The sequence below is a fragment of the Arvicola amphibius genome, chromosome 2, assembly GCF_903992535.2.
Source record: "Arvicola amphibius chromosome 2, mArvAmp1.2, whole genome shotgun sequence".
Lineage (NCBI taxonomy): Eukaryota > Metazoa > Chordata > Mammalia > Rodentia > Cricetidae > Arvicola > Arvicola amphibius.
The window spans coordinates 133,066,910-133,091,261 of record NC_052048.2 but is presented as its reverse complement, the minus strand read 5'-3'; the positions used below and the strand labels follow the sequence as shown (position 1 = coordinate 133,091,261).

The 24,352-nt window shown below is 51.5% G+C and overlaps 1 protein-coding gene across 1 annotated transcript in view; it reads right to left on the bottom strand.

Moving 5' to 3' along the window:
• Positions 1–6,849: 6,849 nt before the first annotated feature.
• Dnmt3a (DNA methyltransferase 3 alpha) overlaps positions 6,850–24,352 on the bottom strand; it is a 105,897-nt gene continuing 88,394 nt past the window's right edge. Inside the window, exons 7-23 of the mRNA XM_038317942.1 lie at positions 18,185–18,400; positions 17,766–17,924; positions 17,163–17,270; positions 16,796–16,952; positions 16,383–16,532; positions 16,221–16,265; positions 14,964–15,043; positions 14,441–14,553; positions 14,099–14,282; positions 13,795–13,879; positions 12,292–12,437; positions 11,576–11,666; positions 11,234–11,382; positions 10,272–10,357; positions 9,367–9,436; positions 8,114–8,232; positions 6,850–7,442 (exon numbers count right to left, since the gene is read on the bottom strand). Coding sequence (XP_038173870.1) covers positions 7,301–7,442; positions 8,114–8,232; positions 9,367–9,436; positions 10,272–10,357; positions 11,234–11,382; positions 11,576–11,666; positions 12,292–12,437; positions 13,795–13,879; positions 14,099–14,282; positions 14,441–14,553; positions 14,964–15,043; positions 16,221–16,265; positions 16,383–16,532; positions 16,796–16,952; positions 17,163–17,270; positions 17,766–17,924; positions 18,185–18,400 — 2,100 coding nt within the window. The 3' untranslated portion in view covers positions 6,850–7,300. The remainder of the gene's footprint in view (positions 7,443–8,113; positions 8,233–9,366; positions 9,437–10,271; positions 10,358–11,233; positions 11,383–11,575; positions 11,667–12,291; positions 12,438–13,794; positions 13,880–14,098; positions 14,283–14,440; positions 14,554–14,963; positions 15,044–16,220; positions 16,266–16,382; positions 16,533–16,795; positions 16,953–17,162; positions 17,271–17,765; positions 17,925–18,184; positions 18,401–24,352) is intronic.

Genomic DNA, 24,352 nt, shown 5'->3' with positions numbered 1-24,352 from the left:
AATCCCAAGAACCTATGTAAAACGCCAGATGTGGCTGCACCTCTGTAACCCAGCACTGGAATGGGTACATGCTGGGTAGTGGGCTGGGGCAGGTCATGTTGCTTTTCTCACACCCAAGGTTGTGCCCTGACTTTGTCATGCAATGTGACATTCGCATGTGCAAACACACACACACACACACACACACACACACACATTCCCCACTGGGATTAACATGTGCGCCATGGGTTCCGTGTGGTTTGTCTTTATAGCTCGTAGCGGCATTGGAGAGCCTCTGAGGAGAGTTCCCAATGAAGGGAGTCTGAATTCTTCTCTGCCCTGTCTGTCATGACAACACTAAGGTCCCTGATTCTGGACCCAGCCTCCAGAACAGTGAGCTAAATTAGCATCTTCTGTTCTGAGTTACTTAAGCTCTGGGGACCCTGTGAGAACAGGCTAAGATACCGTCCAGAATATGCATCAGAATACTATGGGCCCAGTTTGTTTCCTGCCAGACACAATCTCAGAGCTGACACCCATACCCCGTCTGCTGACCTCTTGGAAGGAATTGGGCACCAACCAAAACGTCCACTGTAACTTTCTCCGATTGGTCTCATTTCTGGGAATCTATTTCAAGGGGAAAAAAATACAAAAAGGGGGAAGCCAAAACATAAAGATGTTTATTGAAGCTCTATTTATAGCGAAAATAAAATATATATAAACAAACATTCAACAAGAAAATGCCATGCAGCCATTTAAAAGTAAGATTTCACATCAACATTGAAAAACATCAAGAAAAAAGTAGCGTAAAAGTCAAATATACATTTACAACCTTGTCAAAGAAAGAAAGAAAAAAGAAACAAGCGAGAAAAAGTGCCCATGAGGAAACCTGTTCAGCAGGGCTTTCCGTTTGCCCCCGTGTCCCCACACGGTATCTCTGCCATCCTAACCTCCCAAAGCCTGGTGGAATAAACGGCCTGAACAATCCTTAGGCGTGGGCACCCGGGTCAAGCCTGCTGGGTACTGCTGGAGATATGTAGGACAGACAGACCTTACAACTTGTTGGACCACAAGGCCCTGCCAGGCAGCCTGTAAGCCGCCCAGGAACAGCCGGGCTACTTGTCCCGGCCCTTGGGCCACCTGTCAAGCGTTTGCAAATATCTCCTTTAAATCCCAGGTTCTCCCAGGATTCTCCCAGCCCCAGTCCTCTCTACCTCTCAGGCTGCTACTCTCTGGACCCCCGGAGTAAGTAAATTCCCTCTGGGTCCTCCTATTGTCATCTGACCAGAACGCCCGTCTGTTTCCTGCTCTGGTCTCAAGACATCTGTTGTTTCCGGAAGTTAAGCTGCCTTTCTAGACAACTTCATCTAACTTATTTCTGAGCTTGAGCAAACTCCCTGTCCCTGGGTCCCAGCCCCTAGTTACCACCCACATGGGCGATACTCTAGAAATCCACTCCCCCATGGTATTATCTGCACCCTCTAGGGTACTTCAGCCCTCTGGAGGACTGTGAGCTGTCACATGGTGGGGGGGGGGAGACGCAGGACAAAAGGACATTATGACGGTGCTTTTTTTTCCGTTTTTCTTTTTGCACAAAAACAGTCCATTTATTCAAGTGTTCTCCAGCACAAGTACATTAGAAAGGAGCTTTATTATATTCTTCTGGGCACAAAAAAATGTGATGGAAGCGGAACTTGACAGACTTTCTACATCTGCTGTACGCATTGACCTTTTTAATTATTTCATCAACAGCTATGTCACAAGCATCACGTACACAGAGATACAAGGGGACGCCGGGTGGTGCAGCAGGCTGTGTGCGGCCCCCACGCCTCTCCTGGCTGTCCCAGAACCAGACTGTGAAATGTACATTATTATTGTCAATAAATAGAGAAGCAACCCTAACAAAAAAAAAAAAAATACAGTGGTAGAAGGATGCTGGGACCAGAAAAAACAAACAACAACAATAAAAAAAAAAAAAAAAAAAAAAAAAAAAACAGGAAAAGAGAGAGAGGAAGAGGAACCAAAAAGAAAGAAGGCCAAGGGAGGGAAAATTCTGAGAGGTCCTGCACTTAGCTGCGTGGAATGTGGAGTAAAGCGCTCTGCCACCGGGGTCAAAGCGAAGTCGCCTGGAACAGTAAACGTTATTACCAAATCAGCTACAGAGTTTATTTTGCAGTATGAATACATGATTTCCCACGAGAAAGCACCCGCTACTTCGATGCCTCAGCTAAAACACGTGAAATCGCTCACTTAGTTTTCAAGTACAAAGTTAAAATGCCTTTTTAATAATAATATATCAGAGTAAAATAATAGTCTCTTTTAAACTCCACTACAAGAAAACAAAACAAAACATCATTGTCCAGACAGCAGACTTAATTTAACAATATATATTTTTAATAAAATGTGTTTAGCACCTTGTTGAGTCACCTCCTCCCCTCTGCATATTCTAAAGAATTTCAGCTTTTATTTGTTGTTGTTTCTATAGAATTCTAGGGCTGGGCAATCAAATTAGTCTGTAAAATGGGACTAGGTGAGACTTTAGACCACTGCTCATGTCCTCAGGTTCAGGGGCGGGGCCGCTTTAGGAGGACCACTCTATGAGCCCGCAGATGAGCTCCACCCAATAGGGGAGCCAGTTACTGGAGTTTCTGGTGTCCCCTAGAGAAGCTGCCAAGTCCCCCACCAGCTAAGGGCCTTCCATATTTCTCCCTCTGGGTCCACTTCTTGGTCTCAAGGCCAAAACTCCAGTGCCTGGGGCTAGAGCCTTTTAGCCAGATCATGGAAGCCTGCGTACAAGATCCCTATTTCCCAAAGACTTCAGCTCTCTTACCACGAACATGCACAAGCTCACAATGACCCTCACTGACCCTTTCCTTAGGGGTCCCCTGACCTGGCACTGTTGCTCTGACTAATGGGAGAGAGTCAAGAGCCATTCTAACTCAACCTCATCACTCAGCATCACCACCTCTGCCGTGTAGTGGGGTGAGAGGTTTCAGCTGTTCTTTGCTATGCGGGGCAACTCAGGGTCCCCACCTCATCACAAGCATGGCGAGCAGTCAAGTGCCAAACTCAGATCTAAATATGGACTGGCTTAGAAGCTCAACTGGGCTGTTCACACAGTCCTGGCCCGGGGCCAGGGCTCCTACAGCAATAGTTTCCTCTGGACAAACTGCGTAGTAAGAAATATAGAAACCAATAATCTGTAGTTTTCCTATAAGCACATTCTTTCAAAGTGACTCAGCTTAACTGCCCCCAACTCCTAAACCAGAGGCTTTACCCTGGACACAGCACGTGATGACTGGAACAGAGCATCCCCAGGAGAGAGATGCTATCAGGGCTGGTAGGCCCTTCCAATGTCGGCCTGCCCCACTACCTGCCACTCCTGGATCCACACTCGCCACTTACCAACAGCCACAGGGATACTTATTTGCAATCTCCCTATCTGCTGCCACACCCAGCCCTGCTGCCAAAATGAAAAGGTCCCTGCTCTTTAGGGGACCTTTGCTTTCTAATAGGGTATCCAACCCCAGAGATACAGCCTGCTGCAGGTTCCCAGGCTTACTGGGTCCTGTGGGGAGGAATTAGCACCAGCTTGGACCCCACTGGCAAGTGTGCCTCCACAGGAGGCCTTGGTTCCGTGACCCTGGCGCTAGCACCGGCTACCTCCCCTGGGCAAGGGCCACAGATCTTTGGCACGAGGCTTCACATGGCACCTGCAGAAGGGAGGCTGTCACTCAGTCCCTAGCACCTTAGTTTCCAGGGAAAACAAAGCCTTCTCTTTGGAAAGGAGACCCCACAGGGAACCCCACTGGGGATCCTCCCAGCACCTGGCTCCAGCCTCAGCTCCACCCACAGTGAGCTCCTATCTGTACAGCACAAGCTTCCTACAACCCCACCTCAGTGCCCACAGCAACCTAGCAGCTTTCCTCCGAATGGGATTCCAGAAGCCCCACTTGGAACAGAGGTGGATGAAGGGAATTACAGCTGTGCCAAGCTGGCACACTCCCAAAGACCCCCCAAAAAGAGACTGGGGAGGGGATGGTCAATGGCTGACTTGGCTGGTGCCTCCATGCTACAGTGAGTCCAAATCTACACAATAGGCTGGGAGGAAAGCTAGTAAACCACCAGAGGCCCCATGAGGAATCCATTCTAGGGAACTTGTCAGGTCAGGATTGGGCGGCCATCTGGAAGCCTCAACTCAGTTCCTCAGGGATGCCACATCCTTCGCCACGGAGGCCTCACACTAAGCCCAAGGACTGGGGAGCACCAGGCCTGGCTGAGGTGGCGCTGGGAAAGGCTAGCTTCTTTACATAAGCAGTGGGCAGAAGTGGAAGAGAAAGGCCCTTGAAGAAATACCTGCCAGTAAGAGCTGGGAAGACCTTGGCATTGGCTATAGGGGGAGGGAGCACCCTGGACTGCCTAAGGCAGCCCTCCTCCCCCCCAGTCCTCCTGCACGGTGCTGGTGGACTCCAGGTCAGAATGGAACCCTGCTGGAGCAAGGGAGGACATCACATTCAGCACAGGGACTTCAAGGGGGCAAGCACTCCCCTCTTGTGGATGCTCTGGCCAGTCTCTGCCTGCCGTAGCAGGGAGAACGAGCTGTAGTCTTAAGTCTATCCAGAGAAAATGAGCAGAGGCGGGTAGGACCACACAGCCCAAGAGGAGTGACGAGCCACCAGCTGGGCTTACTCCTGAGCAGCAACTAAGGGAGCCAAAGCCTTTGTTTGGTTTTACTAATTTGCTTTATTCCAAAGGTAAGGTTCCCTGTCCCATTTTAATTTTTAATTTTTTTTCGTTTTCCCAATGGAAGCCCAGTGACCAAGATAGATTTCAATTTGACTCTGGTTGGGGAGAATAGGTAGGGGGAGTTGAGGGCTGACTTGACTGGTGCCTAGAGTTGCAGGTCAGTAACCACAGGCTGCTAACAGAAGAATCTTTGACATCACCAGGGGCAAAAGGTATAGAACACAGACCTGCTAGAGGAAGCACCTGCTTGGACCAAACCTCCTCCTTTTCCTGACTTCAGCACCTAGCAACTTCGAGTCTTCTCTGTCATCAGGGCAACAGAAGTGTGAGAGCTGCATGGGCTGACTCCAGTGTCCTGACCCTGGGAGGAGTGTGCCAGGAGCCCCCTGTGTGCGTCCAGACAGAAACAGGTTCCTGTGCGTGTTAGACTGACTGCTGTGGGGCTGTCTGTGGGAGGGACCCAGGCTCAACACAGAGCCCACTCCCTCCAACCCCCACTGTGTCTACTTCTTATACATGACCCTATCTATGTATTTATATGGGGCCTATCATAGGCCCCATCTTTCTAGGGATGCGGTCTTGGGACCATGTGCTTGACAGCACACCTCCCAGCCCCTGCTGGTCCCAGGAGGTGCCGTCCCCCCTCCCATTATAAAATATATATCTCTATATGCCACATATCTACACTCCATCCACCCAGGCAAGCTCTGCCCACTGGGCCCTCACCTTGGGGCCAACAAACGCCTTCCCTTCCCACTGCCAACACCAGGCTGCCTGCCCTGGGTAGGGAGCGGAACAAAGTGCGAGCAGGTGGGCCCCAGGTGACACCGACTCGAGGCGAGAGCCCAGCTGTCAGACCAAACACTAGAAAAGAAACACACGCCATTCCAACCACACATACGAGGAGAGAGGCTGCCCCGGCCTCCCTCCGGCCCTGACACACCGGACTCACGAGGAGGGGAAGAAGAATAAGAAGAGAAGAGTGACTGGCCCGGAGGGTGGGCCTCAGGATGCCCTGGCCGCCTAGCTTGTTGCTGTACTGCCCAGTGGCCCACCTGGCCCGAGGGGTGAGAGCCAGGGCACCAGAGCCACTGGGCCTTAGAAGCACCTGCCACCCCCACCCCCCTGCACCTTGGTTTGAAACCTAAAGGGAAGGGTGTTGGGTTTCTGTTTTCTCAAAGAAAATCTGAAAACAAACAATTATAACCAGAACCGTAAGAATAATTATAATAAAGGTGTCATCAGCCTTCCAAGTACGAAACTGCAGTCTGTAGAGATGACCAAAAACATCACATTCCAGGCCCAGAGCTGCCTTGTGCAGATGGGACGGTGGGGGCCTCATAAAAGAACACACAAAAGGCAACTTAGACAGAAAGCACCAGCACATTTTGTATGTTTTTTTATTTGCTCCAGGTGGGGTTAATGGCAGACTACTTTCCCTCACTCTGGGTTATTTCTGAGCCCACGAGGAGCCTTCAATGTGGCTGACAAATTCAAAATCGCGGGGAAAGTTTTCTCACACCATCTTACCAAGGCAGTCATTTTAGATTATATTCAAAGGTTATTGCACGAGTCTGGATAAACTCCACACTCAGCTTCCCCAGGTTCTGACCACCTCAGCTTGACCCTGTTTTGGGCAGGGAGAGGCTGGGCATGGGGGGGTGGATATGGAGCTGCCTCCCTCCCCATCCTGGGCTGAATCCCTCTGCACAGAAGGCCGGGTGGAAGCTGATGTCTTTACTCATCCCGCTGTTGTGAAAGCACCGTTATGAAGTCGGGTTGTACAGTAGTTATCAGTACCTTTTATATATATATCTCAGAGCTACCGTATATATATAAACTGTAAACAAGAGGTAACAGCGGCTTCTAGAAACTGGTTTTCTTCAAGGTTCCCTGTATGGTAGGCACCTGAAATACTGTAGAAAAGTGTCTGGTGTGGTGTTCTAGCGCCCTGCGGCTAGCTGGGTTCTGATTTGCATGACCAGGAATGGTGCTGTTGAGACTGCTCAGGGGCTGGGAGGGGACTCTGCCTCCCGAGGGTCTCTATTCTGTTCCTGTTTGTGCTCCTATCTGCAGGCTAGAGACAACCAAAGATATATAGAAAAAAAAAACAAAAACAAAACAAAAAATATATAAATTTTTATAGAATTTTTCCTCTCTCCCTTTCCTGTCCAAGGTATCACTACTTTCTGTTGTTACTGATTTTGCTGCAATAACCCTCGTTTCAGTCACAGCAAGAAACAAAAACCCAAACAAACAGAAAACCCCTCTGAAAAAGAGTAGAAAACAAAAGGTTTACCTCCTAGGAAAAGGAGGGGAAGAAGGGGAGGGCCTATTTTGATTTTTAAATAGGACTGAAGATTAACATTGAAAACTCAGGAGATGATGTCCAACCCTTTCACAAGGCCAAGCCCTCCGGCATTTCCTCCTCTGCGGTTTGTTTTAAATTCCTTTTTCTCTTCTGGGTGCTGATACTTCTCTCCGTCCTCTCGTTCTTGGTGTTTTATTGTGTTTTGTTTTTTGTTTGTTTGTTTAACTTTGTTATCATCACTACTGCAGTTTGCCCCCACGTCCCTTACACACAAGCAAAATATTCCTTCAGCGGAGCGAAGAGGTGGCGGATGACCGGCACACTCCACGATCGGCCCAGCAGTCTCTGCCTCGCCAAGCGGCTCATGTTGGAGACATCTGTGTAGTGGACAGGGAAGCCAAACACCCTGTGGGAGGAAGGCAGAAAGTGCTGAGTGAGGGTGGGTGCCAGGGCAGTTAGCTCACTCTGCATTCCTTTCAGCTGCGTGTCAGGCTCTCTGTGGATTTAAAGATAGGTAATGTAATCCCGGCTTTAAGGTTCACATTCACCAGAAACAAACCAAAAAAAAAAAAAAAAACACCCACACCTCTGGAATACCTCTTGGACATGCTCTACAGATTCCCTGCACATGAGAGCTGGACAGGTGCACACAGCCTGAGGCTGAATACACTCAGATTAACCCCAAATGCCCCTTCTGGGAAGAGAGGGGCCCTCTGAGTAGGACTCTGACTTGTGGAGTTCCAAGGGTGCCTGTTGCTCAGGGTGTCTGTGTGAAGTGACCTTTTCGTTTGGCCAAGGAGGGGCCCACCCAGCTGTGGTCCATAAGCATCTACACTGGCCTTCAAAACACATCCAAAATACCCAGGAGGGATGGACTGGGTTGCAGGGCTCCAATGTGTTCTTTGGATGATTTTAGGACCCCTCTGAATAAGAACGAGTCACGAAATGTGCAGGTCCTCCCCGGGAGCCTGGCATAAAATTCACTTACAAAATCTGGGGGAAACAAGAATGTGGCAGCCAAGACAGAGCCTTCCTTCAAAGCAGCCCTGGCCAGACACAAGCACCCAGTACAGCTACCTTTCCATCTCAGTGCACCAGAGGATGTCTTCCTTCTCATTCATGAAGACGGGGAAATGCTGGTCTTTGCCCTGCTTTATGGAGTTTGACCTGGTGGTAATGGTCCTCACTTTGCTGAACTAGAAGACGAAGAGGAAGAGGAATGAGCAGGCGTCACTCACTGATAACTGACTGGCTGGCTGGTCCAGTCCATTCAGGTCACTGAGTATAAGCCTCCTTCCTGGTCCCTGTCTCCCTTCCCACTCTGAGGCCACTTGGCCATTCCTGGTAATAGCTAATCGGCCTAGAGGGAGCAGCTGTGACGACCTCACAACTCAATCTCCAAAACACTGGCTCTTCAGGGTGAGCAGCTTGCAGACAGAAGGGTAGCAATGACTCAGCAGTCCAAAAGACACACGGTGGGGACCATCAGTCCAGACTGCAAGACTGCGCGGGCCACGGGAGAGACTCCTCCAGAGAGAAATTACATTACAGGAGGTCACTCTCCATGCTGCAGGCTTTGAGGTCCCATCAACACAAGAACAAAACAAAAATTGATCTTTTCTTTTTAAGTGGAAGAACAATTTTATTAGAGCTTATAAGAAAAACTCCAGAGAAAGCAAAGCTACAACTTTCAGCAGCTGCCTGGAAGAGAGAAGGGAAACGCCATGCCGTTCAAGCAAGCGTGTAGATCAGACACATGGTGGACAAGCAGCCATGTGTGGAGGAGGGCGGCATTAGAGACCGAGTGAGGAAGCACAAAGAATCCAGAAAAAAGTTCTAGTCAGGATTCAAAAAAAGAAGGGGGGAGTTAGAAAAGTTGCACATGTCTGGGTCAGAAGGGGGCAGACCCAGCCAAGCCTCATAGGGACTGATCTAGGCAGTAGGGAGACACCCAACTTAAAAAGCTCAGGGACAAAGGAGCAAGGGCTACTTTGCCAGAGGACCTAGGTCCGATTCCTAGCACCTACATGGAGGCTGTTCCCAGGGGCTGTGACATCCTTTTCTGGCTTCTGTGTGCGCACATGTCGTGGTGCAGAGGACATGTTGGCAAATGTCCGTATACACACACTAACCAAAGTACATCCAGAACCCTGCTAGAGCCCCCTCAGTGGAGGTGGGATTAAGGGTCAGCAGGCTTAGCCCATTCCCTGGCCAACTGGCTATATGATCCCACACCATCCCAAGAGGACAGGTGGTGCACAGCTCTGCCATGCACCACCTGATCCTGCCATCAGCTACCGCCCCCCATTGTCCTGGGTGCTGAGGCTGACCTTGGCTATTCTGCCGTGTTCCAGACACTCCTGCAGCTCCAGCTTATCATTCACAGTGGATGCCAATGGCCTAGGAAGCAAGAGGCACCATGGCAGCGCAGAGCAAGGAAAGCCCTATCCAGGTGCCAACCCCCAGCAGTCACGGGACTCAGGGCAAGGTCTGGAGCCCTCCACCCCAAATAGACACACACAGCATAACCCCCTATATACATGTCTGTTCACAAGCAACCACACAAGCCTTAATCCTTATGGGCACATAAATTTAAAACCCCTTTACACCTGGCTTTACCACAAAGCAACCTGTATCTTGATTTGTGGTAATTATTTCATGGGTTGGTATGGAGGCTGGAGATGATTGGAATATAAACCTTAAATGCATACTTTACGACTCAGTTTCTCCAGAAAAGTCCAGTGCTAAGGAGGTAGAGGTCCAAGAGTTAGAAATCTGAGGCTAGTCCGAGCTATGTTGGACAAAAGTTTTGTTCCAAAATGTAAAATTCTGTGTTGCGGTGTTGTATTTAAGGGGCAGCCTGGGCGAGGAAAGGCCTTCCCTAGGTTAAGAATTAGCTGGGTGCAATAACACAGTCTATCAAGATGGGGAAGAAGCAAGGCTTCCTGAGTCCGAGGCCCAACTAGACGACATAGTGAGACCCTGTCCCAGACACCAGGGCTGGGATTGCAGCTCTATGTTACAGCACTTGCTTACTATGTGCAACAAAGACCAGGTTTCATCTGCAATATCCACTTTCTCAAGAAAAGTGTTTAAATACACACACGAACAACAGACACAGCCGCAGCCGCTCAGCAGAGGCAGTCCGGGCTGGACCCTCGGCGTTCCCCCCTCCTTGGGCTTCCTGCCTGCAGCCACTCCTCTCAAATCCCCCATGCCAGGAGCGCTCACCAACCTGTTCATACCAGGAAGGTTACCCCAGAAGTAACGGGCTCTGTGTGCAGCAGACACTTCTTTGGCGTCAATCATCACAGGGTTGGACTGTAAAACAGGAGATGGTTTCAAGATGAGCAAAGAAGGAATTAACTGCTGGGTAACCAGACTGGCCGAGGGCCTTATGCCTCTGAGGCACTTCTGTCTTAGGAAACCATACACTGGGACAGCGTGAAGGCCCAATGAAAAGCCAGAAGTAAACCTAGATACACTCCACATGTGCTTGCTAGAGAACATTCAAGACAGACCAGCAATATCCAAACGAACTTTCTGTAGTGACAACAGCCACTGTGTCTCCTGTGTGTGCTTCACATGAGGGTCACTCTTGTTAAGACAGCCACAAGGCTGTGGGCCCCATCAGACCACTCAGGAGCTCAGGAAGCACTGATATGCCTGTGCTCACTGTGCCTGAGGTGCTACTGAGCTAGAGATAGTGGGAGCAGAGGCCGACAGCCCGCCCCAGAATGCCCTGGGTAGCAGCACCACCCTCCCCCGTGCACGACTTGTACTTGGCTCAGTGCTAAACTGGGGCTCACATCACAGGAAATGAAAGCAGAGATGAACCACAATTTCATCTCGGGTGCCAGGGAGTGAGCATAGGCCATTCTGGTCAGGGAAAAAAAAAAAAAAAAAAAAAAAAACCCGAACATGAGTTCTCTAGAGAACCCAAGTCTCAGGAGTCTGGCCCCAGCCTACTCTTTTGACCTGAAGCCTACCATGCCACCTCTTGGAGTACGTAAGACCACTCTTTCTATGAGGGCCTCTAGCATTGCTGCCTCTCTCCATGGGAGTCTTCCTCAAGCTGCCCATTGCAAACAGAAGCCACCGGTCCCCAGCTCCACCATGCAGACAAGTCAGGGATGAAGCAGCGCTCCACGGCAGAAGCCATTAGTGAGCTGGCCAAACCGAGGTTGCTGGCTATACCTCGAGAAATCGCGAGATGTCCCTCTTGTCACTAACGCCCATGGCCACCACATTCTCAAAGAGCCAGAAGAAGGGGCGGTCATCTCCCTCCTTGGGCCGCGCATCATGCAGGAGGCGGTAGAACTCAAAGAAGAGCCGGCCAGTACCCTCTGAGAGGTTGGAAGAAAGAGAAAGCCATCAGCTGGGGCTGTTTGCATCAGACAGTGGTGAGGCTTGGGCATGGGGAGGGTGAGGGAAAGGGGTCACTGGAGGAGGTGCCAAGGCAGAAATGTCCAAAGAGGACACCTAAGACCTAAGCTGAGAAATACCAGCGCAAAAAGCAGGAGCCAGGCGGATACCTACCGTAAAGTCCCTTCCGGGCAGGGTTGACGATGGAAAGGTCATTGCAGGGACTGCCACCAATCACGAGATCAAATGGGCCCCACTCCTGGATCTAGAAGGACAAAGGTAATGTGATGGGCCCAGCTGCTGAAAAGTTCTGTTGAGTCTAACAGTCATTGAGGCTTGATTTCTTGGTGAGCAAACAGACCCAGCAAGGAGCCCAGGAGGTGTCAAGCAGAAAAAAAACAACAAAAACCCTCAGCCTTTCCCAAGGTGGGGGAGGAATTGCCAGGGTCCTGTGAATGGCCCCCTGGAGTTGCAGAGATCTATACAAGGGCACCAGGCTCTAAAGGGAAGACTGCCAGCACTCCCTTAACCCCCTGAAAAGACTGGTAAAAGAATTTGCCAGAAGCACCTAGATGACAGCCTCTCCTCTTTCCAGTCCAGAACACATTACCCCAAAGAGCCCTGAAGCCACCAGAGAACAGCAAACTCCATTTTAGACAGGCTGGGGCTGAACCAGGGCTTCAGGGCCTCTGGACAAGGGTTCTGTAATTCTACCTCTGGCCCCCATATTCCCACTTCTAATCTGCTCATCGCCCTCCCAAGCCACAGAAGTAAAATGGAAGGGCAGGAGGAGAGGAGAGTGAGAAGGACAACATGGAGAGACTGAGGTGAGGGTGGTGACATTCCCAGCTGAGGCACTGAGGGAAGAGACATCCCGCAAACAGACATACATGCTTCTGTGTGACGCTGCGGACGTCCCCGACGTACATGATCTTTCCCTGGTGCCGCACCATGCCCACCGTGATGGAGTCCTCACACACCTCTGAGGCAATGTAGCGGTCCACTTGGATGCCCAGGTCCTTTAGCACCAGGAGCCCTGTACCAGTCAGCATAGAGCAAGGACTATCAGAGCCCTCAACCCGATACCTGGTCTTAAAGACTTGTCTTGCCAACTGCACCCGGGGCCACGTGTAGGCGTGAGTTTCACCTTGCCCACAAAGCTCCCTGATATCTTTTCCCAATCAAAGCAGATAAGCACAGACAAGCAATATGGCTGTGCTTCAGTTCTGCCTATGAGGAAGGTGGCTAAAGGCAGGAGACTAGCCAACACAGCAGGTGGTTTTAGATCCAGAGGCCTTCTCACAGCTCTCAGTTTCCATGACTGCGGTGCTGACATTACCTATCACTTCCTGTTGAAATTCTGCCGTCACATGACACGAGGGAACAGAACAGCACTTGCTGTTTCGCCATTGGCCCAGTTCCCCAGCAGCCCCCTAGGACCACTTCTCAACCTCAGCTGGTTTTCCCCATCTTGGATTGTAAATGTCAGAGTCCCTTCATTTATCATATATACAGTGTTCTGCCTACATGTACACCTGCAGGCCAGAAGAGGGCACCAGATCTCACTACAGATGGTATTGAGGCACAATATGGGTGCTGGGAATTGAACTCGGGACCTCCGGAAGAGCAGACCTCTTAACCTCTGAGTCTTCTCTCCAGCCCTAGTTTTTTCTTAACTAGCTAAGGTGACTTCTTTACCAGACTCCCCATCAGTGCTGCCTACCCAGGGACGGGCACAAAAAATGAGGGACAGTGGCACCATTTCTATGCTCCCAATAGGTCTTCTCAGGGAGCTTCTACAGTCTTAGGTGTAACATGATTTATTGTTTTAACTTTTTTTAAATATTTATTTATTTATTATGTATACAATATTCTGACTGCATGTGTGCCTGAAGGCTAGAAGAGGGCACCAGACCTCATTACAGATGGTTGTGAGCCACCATGTGGTTGCTGGGAATTGAACTCAGGACCTTTGGAAGAGCAGGCAATGCTCTTAACCACTGAGCCATCTCTCCAGCCCCGTTTTAATTTTTTAGACAGGGCCTTACTATGTAGCCTCAGCTGGCTAGAACTTGCTATATAGACCAAACTAGCCTCAAACTCAGAGATCTATTTGCCTCTGCCTCCTGAGTGCTGAGATTAAAGGTGTGCACACCATGCCCAGCCTTAACAAGCAATAATCATCCTGCTGTTTTATTTTTGAAATATAACCAGGGCGGCCTTGAACTAGCGGTGTAGCCTATGAATGAAATCCTGATCCTCTTGCCTCTGTCAAACACTGGACTGATGTACACACTATCATGCCCTGTTCTTAAATCATTTAGTTTTATCAGATACACAAACATAGTACTCCACTCTCCACAGGCCAGTCCCTCAGAACCCATGCCACTCACCTGTAGCAATTCCATCGAACAGAGATAGCACCCGGATGGGCTTCCTCTTTTCAGCTGGGACAGGTGGGTAAACCTTTGGAGGGTCCTAAGTGGTGAACACCATTAGTCAGGTCCATGCCTGGGTCTGCCCCAGCTTCCCATCCTGTACTCCCCTCAGTGGAGAACTATAGGCCTCCTAGATTGATCTGCACAACTTCATGTACCTCTCGCTCCCTTCTGCAACCCGTCCAGGCCCCATAGCCCACTGAATTGCTCTCAGAGTCCAGCCTCAGGAAGGTGTCACCACAGCCTGGACAGTACTCACAAATTCCTGGTCATGGTTATTGGCAAAGAACATCTGGAGCCTTGATGGCCAGTCTTCCCGTCTCCGCAGCAGGCCATAGGTGCCCTTGTGCCCACACATATAGCAGTTCCAGGGGTCTTCCTTAATGGCTGCTTGGGCAGCTCCTGGCCCCACCAAGAGATCCACACACTCGACACAAAAACACCTGGAAGAAAGCCCAGTGAAGAGGGCAGAGTCTTGGACCCAGCCTAGAGTATAGTGGTAGGCGGGAGTGCTGGCTGGAGCAGTGGGAGTGGTGCAAACAGGGGGTGGCAGGTGAGAGTGAGGACCCAGCCTGGGGCTGTGGGCGGGCCAAGCGCTCACCTGCAGCAGTTGTTGTTCCCGCACATGAGCACCTCACGCCCCCCACAGCAGATGGTGCAATAGGACTGGTACCCGTCATCGTCGTACTGGTACGCGCACTCCAAGAAGCAGTTCTAGGGCGAATGTGAAGGGTCAGAAGCACCAGTGCAGGGGTGGGGCAGCAGAGCCAAGGGGAGACAGGCTCTGACCCTGACAGCAAGGTGGAGAAGGGAGCCGCCCACCCATAGTTCCACACCACAGCCTGCTACAGGGGCTCCCAAGGGCATGGCAACTCACCTCTCAGTCAGCCTGCCTCTCTGCCACCCACCCTTCACCCACCACTGTAAATCCCACTCCCGCCCACGTGGGGCAACACTCCAGCATGCAAGGATCTTTCCTGATGTAAACCAGAACAAGCCTTTGTCTTTGGAGCCTGAGTGCACTGTGGGTTCTGCATCACATTCAGTTGGGTGCTGGGTCCCAACGCCAAGTGACAGCAAGGAGGTCACCTCTTTAGGAGGGTTGTGTCCCTTTGTGTCCCTACCTTACAGTTCTGGCACATGCCACCAATGAAGAGTGGGTGCTCCAGAGTAACGTTGAGGCTTCCACATGAGATACAAATGTCTGTAAGATAACAGGATGCCATGAGCAGCCATCCAGCCATCCCTGAGTTCCTGTCCACCGGGGGCTGGAGTCCACCTGATACAACATCCACCAAAGCGCTGCCATGACAGCAGCCAACACTGGTAGCTCACAGCCATAACCTTAGCGCTTGAGAGGCTGAGAAAAATCTACTATCAGCCTGGACTTCAAAGTGAGTTCAAGACAAGTCTGAGTGACAGGAGATTCCGTCCCAAGACAAAGGCAAAACCAGCAAAGGTCTGCGGAGACAGCTGGTTCAAGGAAATATGAGGGTCCAAGTTCAGACCCTCTGCACCCATATTAAAACGTCACGCACAGTGCACCAACTGGACTCTGAGTAATGGGGCAGACAAAGAAAGGAACATGTTGTGTCAAGTCCAATGGGAGTCATGGGGCAAGTTGGGGGTAAACATAACTGTATATGCACACAAAATTTTCAAATTTAAAAAAAGGAAAAAAGCCAGGCATAGCAGTGTATGTGTAATACCACTGTGGGGAGGGGAAAAGGTGGGGACACTGGCCATCCAGCTCAGGTGAAATGTCGCAGCTCCTGGTTCTCTGAGACCCTGTCTCATGAGATAGAGTGCAGTTGAGGAGGACACCTGACGTCAGCCTGGGCCGTCCACAAACACACGCATACACACATGTGTGTGCTCATTCACAAAATATCCTGCATACTTTCACCGAATGGTAGCAGCTGGTCTGTAATCTCAGAAGCTCGCTCATCTCTTTCAGCTAAAGCACCACACCAGGAATAGGACGACACAGTGACAAAACCCGTTCATGAGAACATGGTGTGGATCCAAGTCGCCCTGCGGGGCTTCCTCGGGCAGTCCTCCTGTCCTGTCCTGTTCCTAATGACATGAAACCCTATCAACAACTCATTACCACTGGATTAGGGGAGGTGGATACTGGCTGAGAAGGTAAAGAATGAAAATGGCAAGGTCGACTTCAGTCAAGTTCAACCAAGGCCACAAGGACCACCCTTCTCTGATTCCATTGGGGGTACCAGATGGAGATGGAGGGTTGTGCAGATAAGGTCCCTGTTCCCACAATACTCCAACCTTCCCAAGAACCCATGCCAATGCCACTCCACAACTACGGCCACACTGACTGTGAGGAGCAAACCACCCACCCTTCCAGGCCAGGCCACACTTACCCTCGATGTTTCTGCACTTCTGCCGCACCTCATACACTAGCCGCTCTGCAGAGGATGAAAGCCTACCTTAGGAGGATGCCCAGACGGCTCAGGACGGACACCCACCCAGGTGATGCCTGACCCTCAGGGCTCTCAATTCCCTCTCCAGAGCCTGGCCCCTACCTCTTGTGCGTTCATCAATGATCTCCTTGACCTTAGGCTTCTCTGTGGTGCTCTTTCTGGGCTTCTTGGCTGGTGGGGGTGGTGCATACGCAGCTGCCTCAGGCTCAACCCACATGTCTGTGTAAACTTCCTTGTATGGATTCTTCTCCTCTGCACCAAGAAGACAGGTGACCACACTAGTTATAGGCTGATCCTAGCACAGTACCCACAGCGGGACACCACACTGCCCCAGATGCTTCCTTCCCACTCCCCAGTTCTGGGGTTCTGGTGAGTCAAAGGATGACAGGGTACTCTGGAAAGGCAGAAGAGCACACCCTTGGGATGACAGGAGCCTAGGATGTAATTTCTATCTGCCTCACTGTGGGGTCTCTGTAGCTCTCCAGGTCCAGGATGCACTGGAACAGACCGCTTACCTTCTGGTGGCTCTAGGCCCTTGGGACCAGAGGGCTGGAAGCCCCCAAGGGCCCACTCAATCATCTGCTTGTTCTGCACCTCCACAGCCTTGCCAGAGTCATTTTCGTCACTGTCATGGCAAGCTGGAAACAGCTTCCCAGCACGGCTGCTGGCCACCTAGCAGGGAAAAGTAGGGACAGGTTAGATGACAAGTAAAACCCAAGTCAGAGCAGCAAAGACAGACAGGCAGTGAGCAGGAGAACTGCCAGGAGGGAGAGCGGAGATCCCCGCCCAACGGTCTCAGTTCCGGCGAAGCAGGCTCCAACTTCCAAGAGTCCTGGGAGCCCCACCAGCTAAGCTGCCCGGAGCTGCTGGGGACATGCTCACCTGGAGGACTTCGTAGATGGCTTTGCGGTACATGGGCTGCTTATTGTAGGTGGCCTGGTGGAACGCACTGCAGAAGGAGCTCAGTGGCATGAGCTTCTCCACGCACACCTAGAGGACAAAGCCACCCTCAGTTTGTTCCTCCCATGAGACATGGTTTTATCCTACAACTGCACAACCTGGCACTCCCTGTGTAGGTCAGGGTGATCTTGAACTTGTGCTCCTCCAGCTTCAGTAGAATTACCATATCCAGTTGTTCCCTATACAGTTAAGCCATGTACCTAGTAACTGCTAACCAAGAGAACACTAGAGAGTCACTGGGCCCTTGGGAGACCAGAGACATTGACAAAAGTGACAAACAGGAACAGGAGCTTAGAGCAGGAGTGGGAAAATACTGAAGGGCCCCTGGCAAGGGACAAGCCTGCAACCTTTCTGCTCAGTTCAATGATCACTATGGCTTCTTCCACTGAACCCATACAGGAGGGCAAACACAGTGTATTTTTAATGCCCTTATTCTAGAATATTCTGCACCAAGCAAAATCTAGGCCACAGAACCAAGGCCTCTTATTCTCTCCCCACCTCCTGACCACCAAGAGCCCAACTCACCACTGAGAACTTGCCGTCTCCAAACCACATGACCCAGCGAGTGCCTTCAGCGGCTCGGCTCCGGCCTGTCATCCACCAAGACACAATCCGGCCTGGCCACCACGAGAAGCCCCGAAGTTTCCCCCACACCAGCTCTCCAATGCCAAAACCCCGGCCATCCTGGAGCACCAAGGAGCAGAAGTCATTTAAATAGCAGTCACAAGTCCCAGTCACCCTGAAACCTCCCACAGCCCTGGGCATGAGGGAAGGAGAAGAAAGCCCAGTGAGAATGCAGAGGGCAAGGCCAAGTCAGTCAGTATCCCCAGGAAGCCCTGCAAGCAGCCAGGAGGAGACGGGACATGAGGAAAGAGGGAGGAGCAGCTGTCAGTGACAAGACCCCAGGAATGAGCATCGAGGCCACCGAGAGGCCACCTGCTCACCTCATACTCAGGCTCATCGTCAGCTGCTTTGGTGGCATTCTTGTCCCCAGCATCAGCCCCCACTGGCTCAGGGGTGGTGGCCACAGTAGGAGACGCAGGGTCAGTGGGCTGCTGCACGGCAGGAGGGCTGGCCTCCTCCACCTTCTGAGGCTCCCCAGAGGCCTGGGTTTCTTCTACAGCATTCATCACTGCAATCACCTTGGCTTTCTTCTCAGCCTGGGGAAATGGGGACAGGAAGTCACCTTGACCTCTCCAGGAATGAGCAAGGCTCTGTGACACTCAGAGACTCTTCAACCCTCTATCAGTGTTCTGAAGATAGCAGCTCTTCCCCATCAGCAAAAGCAGCTAAAGTAAGAACAGCTGAAGTTGGAAGGCCTACTCAACTCCCTCCTGCCTCCAGGAAAGTGCACCATCACCACGTGTATACCCTTTGGCCTTTTTTGACACAGGATCTCACGTAGCCCAGGCTGGCCTCAAACATGCTTGTTGTAGCTGAGGATGATCCTGAACTCTTCATCCTCCTGCCCTACCTCTTAAATTCTAGGGTTACAGGTTTACACCAGAAGGGCTAGCATCTCAAATGGTATTTGAGCATCACAGTTCAGGGAAGGATCTTAGCTTCCCAACTGAGAATGTAAGCTTTGCATTCTTCCTCTCAGTCTTTTTGGCCATCAAATCATTCCTGCCTAGCTTCCAGAACACAACTGTGTCATCTCTTAGAGTATATCCACTGGACGGTGGTGGCGCATGCCTTTAATCCCAGCACTCAGGAGGCAGAGGCAGGTGGATCTCTGTGAGTTCGACACGAAGGCCCTGGAGCCCAATTCCTTCTCATAACCTGTTCAAAACCAGGCACGCTGGGTATGTACCTTTAATACACACCCAGCACTTAAGAAGGTAGAGGCAGGTGGATCTCTATAAATTTGAGGCCAGCCTGGTCTATACTCCAGGATGGCCAGAGCTAAACATAATAGACAGACTTGTCTCAAATAAATAACCAAACAACAACAAACAAACCACTGCTCAAGACCTCTATGAAGTGCAGGCTCGATGCCAAGTTCCGGGAACCAATCAGCTCACCTCCATCAGTAAACCTTGAGAACCCATCCTCAAAATTCAAGGCTCTAAACCCATTTTCACCATAGCAGCTGGGAACGGAGAGAGCAGGGAGAAGGAACCATGGCCTTTCTTGTTTTTGTTTGTTGCTGTTGTTTTTGAGACAGAGTTCCTCTGTGTAGCCTTAGCTGTTCTGGAACTCACTCTGTAGACCAGGCTGGTCTCGTCTCAAGTGTGCACCACCATGCCCTGCCCAACCTTTTCAAAATCTGTGCCAAGAACTGAACCTGAAGCCTTGTGTGCTCTTACATGTGTGCTCTACCAAAGCCCCACCCCCATTTTCTGCACACAGCTTTCCCCACAAAAGGTGGAGCCATGCAGCTAACTCTCAAGACTAAAAGGGGGAGGGACTAGCTAAACAGGTAAAGGTGCTTGAAGTGAACTTGGGCCTCAGGCCTCACTTGGCAGGAGGACCAACTCCAGCCAGCTGCCCCCTCATCCCCACTGTCATACCATGAGGCTGGGAAGAAGCACACTTGAGTAAATTAATTTTTTAAAAGATTGGAAAACTGGGGCTGGAGAGATGGTTCAGCGGTTAAGAGCACTGGCTGCTCTTCCAGAGGTCCTGAGTTCAATTCCCAGCAACCACATGGTGGCTCACAGCCATCTATAATGAGATCTGGTGCCCTCTTCTGGCCTGCAGGCACACATGGAAGGAATGTTGTATACATAAATAAATAAATCTTTAAAAAAAAAGAAAAAATGTATTTAAAAAAGATCGGAAAACTTAGAACCATATCAGGTGTAGCATGCACAGCTATAGTCTGAGCACAAGCGGGAGAACTGCTCATTGGGAGGCCAGCCTGGACTACTTTGAAATTGGTCTTAAAAAAAAAAATCAGGAGCTAGTGAGTGTCTATGTGCCCCCGCCATCCCGTCGGCATGGCAACTCATTAGCAGCTGACTGGCCCAGCCTTTTCTTAGGAGTTGTTCCAACCTAACACTCAAACTCAAGGTTTCTGGTCACTTTTCTTGACCCATTAAGAGCCTAAATCAGTATCAACGATTCCAAGGATGCTCCGAAGGCCTGTCACCGCACAAGTACAAAAGCAAAGCTGCTCGCAGGGTCACCTTTGAGGTGAGCAATCCAGTAACATTTTATTCCAATCTTCATGCTTTTGCCTCAGGGCAACAACCCTTTTCTTTCGCTGATCCCTAAAACAGAGGGTGGCAATTCTGAGTGTTTTCTCTTGGTTCAACAAATCCCAGGTGGACCGATACAGCTGGGAAGACCTGCTCTTAGCCAGGGAAGGGAAGAATGCAGGGCAATTGCTCAACTTTCCCCAACCTCACCTGGCCAGCTGCTTTCCCCTTCCCGCCACCAATTAGCCATCACCTCCCCCAAAGGCGCAACAATTTGGGCCCTCAGGCAAGTCCTTTCTCTCGGAAGCTATCTCCTCGTCTGGAATCATTATCTGCAAATTACACACAAAGATACAACACCCCTGCCCAGACGTTGTCTTTCTTCCCACCGTGCTTTCTAGAACTTCTGACAGCCAAGACAGACCCTGCCTTAGGCGGCTGCCTCCAATGACCCAAAGACCTGGTGTGCATGCCCCACGAGGCTCCTCAGCCAGCACGAGGCATGGGGCATGCAGAGGGAAAGGGTCTGATACCATTTCCATAGCAAGGAGTAGCTGGGAGGCGAAGGCTCCTCTCCAGGCTGCCAAGTCTCTAAGACAGTACTGCCTGCCACCACCCTTATTATTCCCCCACAGCTCCTTTGTCTTTCTCCTCACCCCCTTCACCACAGTTGGTGAAAATTCTCCCACAACTTCCCCCCGGTTAGTCAGATGCTGCTGCTGATAGCTGCATAGCACCCCCAATCCACCAGTGCTGAACATGTGCCCAGCACAGCTTGGGCTGGCAGAGGAAGGGGGCCTGCCTCCACCAGGACCAGCACAGCAGAGGGGGTTAGCAGCAGGAGGCCAGAGGAAAGGGGAAGAAGGGGCAGCACGGCCAGTGGGGGAGGGGCTCATTAGAATAGGGAGCCTGGCAGTAGAACCACCCTCCTTCCCACGTTCACTACCCCTACCCCCCAAGCAGACAATAGGAAAGGGAAGGGTTAACTTGGGGCTCTAGCATTTGGTCTCTAAGCCCCGAGACTGAGCAGGGTCCAAGCGGGACACAACACCATCCCCCAATACCTATGACTCAAGAAAGCTGCTAGGCCTAGGGATCCTCGGGCCCAGGAAAGTCGCTGGTAACCCTGCTGCCTACAGCTTCCCTGTCCAGTCCCGCCTCCTCAGGCAGCTGTACCGGCTCCACCTCCCTCGGCGACTCCCATTCCAAAGGTCAGAGGTCTAACTGCCTCTTGCCCCAAGCCCATGCGGCTTTGGGCTATCTCAGTATCATAAGACACCAGGCTACCCTTCTCGAACCTGAGGGTTAGCACTACTCCCTGCCATCACCCGCCACTGCTTTCTGGATGCCGGCCGTAGTGATACAGGAATATTGGGGTGTACCGTGGGAGGAAACTGTCCCTCTCCATAGTCCTAGAGTTGGTAGGGCCTTGAGGCCAACATGGTACCGCAAGAAGGCACACAGGTCATCAAGAACTGCCAGACACCCATCTGCCAACAGCTACAGCCCAGGATGCTTCCAACCCAACTCTTTACAGCTTTCAGTAGGGCCGTCTGCTCCCAGCTTGCAGTTACCACTACCAGGACTGATCTTCCAGTCCCCTGAGCGTGCCCGGTGACACATGAAGCCAGTGAAGAGTGGGGCCTTGAAGCTCCAAAACACAAAAGTGAGTGGGACGACCTAAGTGAGCACCCCCCGGAGCTCAGGTGGGCCAGGGAGGCTGACTTGACTTCTTTGCCATACTGAGAGCTGCGGGGACCCTCCCACCGGCCCTGCCACCTCCCCGCCCCCGGTATCCCCAGGGCTCCGTCCAGGAACCTACCCATAAGGCCAGGTGCAGCCCCTCAGCGGTCCGGCTCAGGTGTGAGCCGCGGCCCGAAGCTCTGTAAATAGCTGCCCGTCTGGGGGGAGGGGCAGGGGGCGCTGGGGCTGGGGGCGGAGGGGGCCAGAGGGAGGGGGAGGGGGCGCTGGGGGGGAGGGAGGGAACATTTTCTTTGTCTAGAACTCCAGGTCACGTGGGCCCCGCTGGAGTTCCTGGTTGGTTACGCGCGGACCGGGGGAGGGGGCCGGCCTCCTACGCTGGCGCTGAGCCAGCCCCTCACCCCGGCCCGAGGGGCGCAGGGGGCCTGGGGGCGAGGCTGGCCAGTCCGTTCCCAGGGCCCCGCCCCGCCTGCCAGCTCCTGCGGGCTGCCTGCCCTGCCCCCTCCCCCCAACTCTGGGGATGGGGGGTATAGAGAAGGATGGGGGCCCTGGGGGAGGCGGGCAGTGTGCCGGCTGCGAGGAGCCCAGAGCAGCCGCGGTGGGACAAGAAGCACTGACTTCAGACAACTTGAGAGTGCCGCGAGAAAGTTGTAGAAAGTGAGTTTCACAGAAGCACGAGCAAAGTTAAAAAAAAAAAAAAAAAGAGAGAGAGCGAGCGCACGAACAAGTTTACAGATTAGAGATGAAGCCTGGAGTTTAACGAACGCAGTTTAGGGAAAGTCAGGATATAGACGCTGGTGAGCAGAAGGTATCACACACAGGTTGGGGCGCTCCGGAACAAGAACTGCTGTGGGACACAGCCCCCCCTCTCGGTTTACGCTACAGGGGAACACGGCCTTCACTCCCAAGAGGTCATTTAAAAAACCTGTGTGTGTGAAGTACGCCTGTAATCATACCACTTGGGATACAGGAAGATCAGGAGTTCAAGGTCATCATTGACAAACACAAGTTCAAGACCAGCCTGAACGCTATGAAACCCTGTCTCAACAATTATGGGATGGAGATTACACAAGCACGCACGCGCGTGTGATAGCTTCAGGAACCACCAGGTGCAGTCTAGGCCATTTCAAGTTACTCGAAGCAAAGGCACAGAACCCTAAGGCAGACATTCCCAGCCCCCATTAGCACTGAAGCATCAGGTACAGGGATGGACACTTGTTCCTGCTCTCAGGAAGTTGATAGATTCCACTAGACTTGGGGAGATGGAGGGTGTCACCGAAAGCAAACCCCTGTGTCAATAACTACCAAAACCACCAAGCAGGTGGCAGAAGATGGCATCAGATGAAGGGTGTGGGTGACAGATGAGGCAAACAAGATCAGAAGTAGACCAGGAATTGGAGGGGGAGCAGCAAGAAGGATAAGATAAGTCAGTTATTAGATGGCAAGAAAGCAGCTCTGCCACCCTCTCTGTTCTGACAATAGGAAAGGACGAGGTTGCACGGTGGGAACAGGTCAAACATGTAAACAGATGTATTCTGTACCATGGCAAATGCTCTAGAAATACAAAGATTAGCCAGGATTCAGACTGCAAGGGGAATGCTCCCAGCAGGAGACTGCTGTGTGGCCGGTACACTTGTGCAAAGGTCCGGACTTAAGTTCTGATCCCACAACCATAACCTCGACACAAACCACTTAGCCCCAAGAAGTCTGTGTTTCTCATGATGACACCAGCCCTCTGAAGCCGTGGAAAACCAACACCCTGAAGACAATGAGCTAACTCCCTAGGTGCCTGTTCACAGCCAGCAAGCTGGTACATACCAGCTGGAACAGGGATGGGTATAATGAGGCGAGGGGAGACCCCCTGCATCTCACCCGGGGCTCTACTCACCCTTCCGGAGACCACCAGAGCAAGTGAGCAACTAAATGGGCTTTCTCCATGTGCAACTTTGTGGGGGGAGGGCCAAGCCTGCAGTGCACACTGTAATCCCAGCATTTAGGAAGCAGAGAGATTGGAAGATCACTTCAAGTTTGAGGCCAGCTTGGGCTACAGAGTGAGACTCTGTCTCAAAAAAAAAAAAAAAAGAAAGAAAGAAAAAGAAAAAAGAACAAAAACCTTAGGAGTACAACAAACTTCCCCAACAAGAAAAAAAGGAGCAATCCTCCTGCCTCAGAAAACTCTCAAGGTCCTCTGCTGCCAAGGATTAGGTATTGGGCCAGCTCTCCAGGCCGCCCAAGCTTTTAAGACAAGCCATGAGTTTGGGGTTGGGG